Source organism: Pinus tabuliformis, chromosome 6 (genome assembly GCF_031772625.1).
Source record: "Pinus tabuliformis cultivar Carrire ecotype Pingquan chromosome 6, CPIR1, whole genome shotgun sequence".
In the NCBI taxonomy this organism is placed as follows: Eukaryota; Viridiplantae; Streptophyta; class Pinopsida; order Pinales; family Pinaceae; genus Pinus; species Pinus tabuliformis.
The window spans coordinates 66044471-66051710 of record NC_142292.1 but is presented as its reverse complement, the minus strand read 5'-3'; the positions used below and the strand labels follow the sequence as shown (position 1 = coordinate 66051710).

The window sequence follows — 7240 nt, the reverse complement described above, 5'->3', positions numbered from 1 at the left end:
TAAATTTAAAGATGACAAAATATCCATAGAAACCACAAGCCCCGAAATGAAGTTGTTGTTTTTCAAAGTAAGGATTAGGGTAATTTGCGTAAACCGTGGTTGTTTTTATCTTATTGAACAAAGTTTGAACGGCTCTTCATACCGATATATGTTATGTTTGGAGATGGGAAGATGGAGATTGTTTGGGCCACTAGATGCGCGTGATAAATACATAATAGTATGTTAAACATCACATCGATTGATAAATATTGCTTTTTTCCCCTGGTGGAGGACTTGCTGCAATGTTTATATATAATTTATTTAAAAGAAATATTTCTAACGAAATACTATTCTATTCTGTTTAACAAATAAATGAAAAACAGAGACGAGTAGACAGAGTGACCAAGTCTGCTCGAAGAAACACGAAATTGTTGACAGCATCTAAAACATATATCCCTTCAACCAATCTTGGTTGAGACGCAACCAGAATCAGTATCAATGAGGACGCGGTCATATGTGGCAGACCGGATTGGGTAGCTAATGACTGCGTCATTTTCAATTTTAATTTCTGAACAGACAACCGCGTCCAAGTAGAAGACGGAGTCCATCAAGCAAGCAAATTTAGCTCAAGAACTTGGCGTTGGCGTTGGCGTTTGTGTTGTTATAAAAAGGAAGAATGCTCTTCATATTTCACCAAACTCCATCTATCATATCATCTAAGGATCTGATCAGATAAGAGAGAGCATCTACTCGAATCGAATAGAACCGAAGGATAGTTGCCTGAGTTAGCTGCAGTCCAGTCATGAAATCCTTTCTAGTGCTAGCGCTTCTAGTACTAGTGGCGCATAATATTGTTATTGTGCGTGCAAGTGATGCAGATCCTTTACAAGACATTTGCGTGGCTGACAAGACGAGCAGAGGTATGTAAGACTTTGAGTTTGAGGCCTTGATCATGTGTTTGCTAATCAGGGTTTCGTTTTGTTTCATACGATGTGAATAACAATATAATATGATCATGCGATTAGGGTTTCGATTCGTTTCATGTGATGTGAATCTGATCATATATATATATATATATGTTTATTTGACTATAATTGCAGTTAATGTGAACGGGTTCCCGTGTACGGATGCAAGCATGGTTACTGCAGATGACTTCATGTTCAGGGGCCTAGATATTGCAGGGGATACAGGTAAGATGATGGGATCCAACGTCACTCCAGCCAATGTAATGCAGATACCAAGCTTAAACACCTTGGGAATCTCCTTGGCTCGGATTGATTTCGCTGCTCCTCTCGGCCTTAATCTCCCTCACACTCATCCGCAGGCCACAGATATCTTGGTGGTCATGGAGGGTACTCTCTCATTCGGCTTTATCACCACTGCCAATAAATTGTTCAACAAAACGCTTGAGAAGGGAGACGTGTTCGTGTTCCCAAAATGTCTGGTGCACTTCCAATAGAACGTGGGCTATGGCAACGCTTGTTGGAAATTTCTGGTAATTTCAAACACAAATTAACTGAACACAGAGCAATGCTCTGTTTTTCTCCTCAGGATCTTTTGCACAGGGAAGCCCCAAAATAAATTTGAGCAAGACAGAGTTTCTAAGCCAAAACAAACTTGTATTAATTTATAAATTGCTTAATACAATTTTCTTCCTCTCTCTCAGAGGGATTCACCAAAAATAAATACTCTGCCTCTTTTACAAATGATTTTTACACTGCTGTGTAAAATCTTCATACACTTTTACTGCTGTAAAAGGAGCTTTTACATTTACTGTTGTAGAATAAATTTACATGGATTTACTGCTGTAAAAGAAATCCTTCACATTCACCCCTGTGTGAAATTTTCATTACATTGAAGCTCCTGATCATTCACATTACATATTCAATTAAAGAAAAATACATTTGGGCTAGCACCATACATTTCTTTTCAATGCATTTCAATGCATATTCTTTTCAATTTTTTGTTCGCACTGCTGTGCTCTCCTGGTTTGTTATTTGTTGCAGCTGCAACTCACCTTCATCCCCATGTGGTTTTTTTCAAGTTTTTTAAGTCAACACTTCAAAACCAAAACATATCACTTACGATACCTTACCCATACTTCCGTAAATTAAAAAAAAAATAAAAATTAAAAACGTTTACCAACTTTTACCTATGACTATGACAGTGCATTAAATACATTAAATAAAAAAAACGACGGTAAAAACAAAACTAATGTTCTGGCAGGTTGAATAAGATCTTTGTCCGTTGACCTGATCGGACGCAATTCGCACACCAACCTCACACAAGCCAAACGACTTTTAACGTCCGGGGAGTTGGTGGTTTCGGAGTTGTACACTGGACGCGTGGCAGCAACGGATTGTGTTGGAGTCCCTCTGACGAAAACAACCTTTTGCGAATAGTGGTGCGGGGAATTCTAGGTGGTTTTGCCAAACCACGCTGCAGTAAATGCGGTTGAAATTAATATTTCAACACTCCCCTTTAATTTCAACTGCTGGTTTATCAGTCATACGCAAACATTTTCTCAAAAATTCAAAACTTTTATGATCCAATGGCTTTGTCAAAATGTTTGCTACCTTTTCTTGAGTCCTGCAATGTTCTAAGATAATTTCTCCATTGTTCACCAATTCTGTGATGTAGTGAAACCTTGTATCAATGTGTTTCGTTCTCTTATGAAACACTGAATTCTTTGACAATGCAATAGCTGAGCTATTGTCACAAAAAATCACTGTTGCTTTTGCCTGCTCTTGGCCTAAACTCCTCAACATTCTTCGCATCCAAACTGCTTGACATGCTGCTGCTGTAGCTGCCACATATTCAGCCTCTGCCGTAGACAATGCTACAATGGACTGCTTCTTAGAAACCCATGAAATGTCTCTTGAACCCATGTGAAAAACATAACCGGAAGTGCTTTTCCGATCATCTACACTTCCAGCCCAATCACTATCAGTGTATCCAACCAAATCTGAATGTTCTGAGACAGTATATAAAATGCCAAACATTTTGGTACCTTTGACATACCTTAAAATTCTTTTTGTTACCTGCCAATGTGCCTCCTTTGGCCTCTCCATGAATCTGGAAATTAAACTAACAGCAAACATAATGTCAGGCCTAGTAGCTGTTAAATACATAAGGCTGCCAACAATACTCTTGTACAAAATAGAATCAAAATCCTAGCTGTTGTCCTCTCTGCTGAGTTTTAATCCCATTACTGTGGGAGTGATCGCTGCTTTGCATTCTTGCATGTTAAATCTTCCCAACACTTGATTTACATATCTAGCTTGTGAGATAAAAATTCCTTTTTCATTTTGATCTACTTCTATGCCTAAGAAGTATCTCAAGAAACCCATGTCAGTCATTTCAAATTCCTCTTTCATGACTGATTTAAAATTCTCAATGAGCTGATCATCATTACCTGTGAAAATAACATCATCAACATATAAGACAACAATTAAAATTTTACCATCTTTTCCTTTGATGTAGACGGTGGGTTTTCCTTCGCACTTGTCAAATTCATTATCCAATAGATAGGAATCTATCCTGCTGTACCATGCTCTTGGTGCTTGCTTCAGCCCATAAAGATCCTTCTTCAATTTGCACACTTTGTGCTCTTCACCTTTCTTCTCATAGCCTAGAGGCTGTTCAACATAAACCTCTTCCTTTAACACTCCATTTAGGAATGCTGACTTCACGTCCATTTGGTAGACTTTCCATTTGTTTTGTGCTGCTATGGACAGCACTGCTCTCACGGTTTCCATTCTTGCAACCGGTGCGAAAGTCTCCTCATAGTCTCTCCCATATTGCTGCTTGTACCCTTTGACAACCAGCCTTGCCTTATGTCTTTCTATTTTGCCTTCAGCATTGCTCTTGGTCTTGTAAACCCATTTAACTCCTATGACCTCTTTACCTTTTGGTAGCTCTACCAAATCCCATGTTTTGTTTCTCTCTATGGCATTCATCTCCTCATCCATAGCTTCTATCCATTTCTTATCTTTAATTGCATCTTCGAAATGAATAGGATCATCAACATGACAATACAAGGCAAATAAGGAATTCATTCCTTCATCATAAATGTCACTTAGATTTCTAAATTTCTTACCTCTTTCACTTGGTGTGCAAGTGCTTGAAGATGCACTTGAATTTCCACCTTCTGGTGTGCTTGGAGAAGTACTTTCATTTATCCTCAATGGTGTTCCTTGCTGTCCTTGTGTTGGCGCTGCTGTTTGGGGATGTATTTCAGCCACTTCCTCATCATCTTCTTCATGAGACAAACAATTTTTAACATTCACTGTTTTCTCTATGCTTCCATCCCAAGCTTCCTCTTCAATGAACTGAGCATCTCTGCTGAAAAAAAAAATCTTGGTGGATGGGATATACAACCTGTAGGCTTTGGATTCCTCACTGTATCCAATGAAAATACATTTCTCCCCTTTGCTGTCCAACTTCCTCCTTAGCTGATCCAGAATGTGTGCATAGGCCACACATCCAAAAACTTTCAAGTGGGTGACACCTTGCTTTCTCCCGCTCCATGCTTCTTCTGGCACTTTGTTCAACACTGCTTTTGTAGGACACCTGTTCAAAATATACACTGCACAATTTACAGCTTCAGCCCAATAATCATTTGGCAAATGCTTTGCCTTCAGCATGCTCCTCGCCATATCCATGATGGTCCTGTTCTTCCTTTCAGCAACTCCATTTCGCTGTGGGGTGTACCTAGCTATAAATTGTTTGTGAATTCCATTTTCTCTACAAAACCGTAGGAACTCCTTGGAGATATACTCACCTCCTCTGTCAGTTCTCAAAACTTTTATATGCAGCCCGCTTTGGTTCTCCACAAGTGCTTTGAAATTTCGGAATTTTTCAAACACTTCACTTTTGTTTTTAAGAAAATATACCCAAGTTTTTCTTGTAAAGTAATCAATAAATGTTAGGAAATATTGGCTGCCTGCTAATGATGGATTTTGTATTGGTCCACATAAGTCTGAGTGGACAATCTCTAAGGGTGCCTTTGCCCTTATGCTTTTACCTGATGGAAAACTTTCTCTATGTTGTTTCCCCAAAATGCAACCTTCACAAAGGCTGTCCAGTTTCTCTATCAATGGTAATCCTCTTACCATTCCTTTTCTACTCAACAAGTTAAGGCCTCCAAAGTTGAATGTCCAAATCTCAAGTGCCACAACCAATTTTCATCCTTTGGCACGATTTGGAAAGCCTCTTGGGTGACTGCTGCAATTTCTCCTTTGTTTTTCAAATCTGCCCTTATTCTAAGAGGGAACATCCTGTTCCTTGTCATCTTCACTTCAACAATGCATCGTTTTCTGGGTGCTATATCCATGATGGTGCACACATCATTCACAAAGAAAACATTATAACCCCTTTGAACAAGCTGTCCAATACTCAAGAGGTTACATCTCATTCCAGGGACATAGTAGAAATCTGCTATGGTTTTCCTTTCTCCTTGCTTTGTAAATATTTTTACCTCTCCTTTTCCCATAACATAAATTTTGCTATCAGTTCCTAGTGTGACTTCTGATTTCATATTTTTATCTAGGGCAGAAAAGAGGGATATGTTTCCTGTCATATGGTTGCTGCAACCTGAGTCTAAAAACCATATGTCCTCACTGTTTGTTTTAGCCATGTTACAAGCTAACAACACATTATCTTGGCTGATGTTTTCTCTAGTGACATTTTCATTTTGTCTTTTACTCATATCATGTTGCTTCTTCCTACATTCACTGGCATAATGCCCATATTTTTTACAATAATAGCATTGGACATTGGATTTTTCATACCTTTGTCCTTGAGCATGATGTTGTCCTCTTTGTTGGCTGCTGCCTTGGCCTTGGTTCTGATTTGGATTGTTGCCTCTTCCTTGAGCATTTCCTGGACTGTTCCTTCCACCTCTATTCTGGCTTCTGCCTCTTCCTCTCTTGTTTCCTCTGCCTTGACCTCTTCCTCTTCCAAAAGACATATGGGTCTTAAAGGCTTGCTCTAGAGATGAGTTTTCATTTCTACTCAACCTCTGCTCATGTGTTATCAGTGATGCATGAAGCTCATCAACTGAAAAGTTTGAGAGATCCTTTGTCTCTTCTATGGTGGCGACAATCGCATCAAACTTTGAGGGTAGGACCCTCAACAGTTTCTCCACAATCCTCCTTTCTTCAAGGGTTTCTCCATGAGTCCTCATCTATGTGACCAGACCAATTACATGTGTGAAAAATGAGTCAATGGTGTATGACTCCTTCATGCTCAGATTTTCAAAATCTTTCCTCAACAGTTGTAGTTTTGCTATCTTCACTTTCTCCATGCCTTGATAGGCTATTTTGAGGGTTTGCCATGCTTCATTGGATGTCTTAGCTGCTGCTATCCTTGGAAACACACTCTGGTCCACTGCTTGATACAACAATACAATGGCTTTTGCATCCTTCTTCCTATTTCTCTTCAGCAGATCTCTCTCTCCCTGAGTTAAGTTGTTAAATTGATTTTCATCTGTTGGTTCTTCAAACCCAGATTCAACTAATTCCCATAAATCTTGAGAGATAAATAAAGCTCTCATGGTTATTGACCAGTAGTCATAGATCTTCCCATTAAACTGTGGGAACTGGGTATTAAACATACCCATGCTAGTGCTTGTGCTAGCCATTCCTTGCATCCTCAACTATGCTTCAATTTCTTGACTGTGTATTTTAAAACACTGACTGTTTCTTCAACAATAACTCAAAAAAAAACTTTGAGGAATACCTGAATCTTTTGCCTAAGACTTCACTTTGCTGGAGAAGATTTGCTGCTGCAACAAAAGACTCCTCCCTTCAGCTTCTTGAACACCTTCAAAGAGCCTAAGCCTGCTCTGATACCACTGTTGGAAATTTCTGGTAATTTCAAACACAAATTAACTGAACACAGAGCAATGCTCTGTTTTTCTCCTCAGGATCTTTTGCACAGGGAAGCCCCAAAAAAAATTTGAGCAAGACAGAGTTTCTAAGCCAAAACAAACTTGTATTAATTTATAAACTGCTTAATACAATTTTCTTCCTCTCTCTCAGAGGGATTCACCAAAAATAAATACTCTGCCTCTTTTACAAATGATTTTTACACTGCTGTGTAAAATCTTCATACACTTTTACTGCTGTAAAAGGAGCTTTTACATTTACTGCTGTAGAATAAATTTACATGGATTTACTGCTGTAAAAGAAATCCTTCACATTCACCCCTGTGTGAAATTTTCATTACATTGAAGCGCCTGATCATTCACATTACATAT

At 38.8% G+C, this 7240-nt stretch overlaps 1 protein-coding gene across 1 annotated transcript in view; it reads left to right on the top strand.

Annotated features, from left to right (window-relative positions):
- The first annotated feature begins 781 nt into the window (after positions 1-781).
- The window catches only part of LOC149257255 (germin-like protein 1-1), a 28690-nt gene continuing 22231 nt past the window's right edge, over positions 782-7240 (top strand). Inside the window, exons 1-2 of the mRNA XM_089367150.1 lie at positions 782-899; positions 1080-1169. Coding sequence (XP_089223276.1) covers positions 782-899; positions 1080-1169 — 208 coding nt within the window. The remainder of the gene's footprint in view (positions 900-1079; positions 1170-7240) is intronic.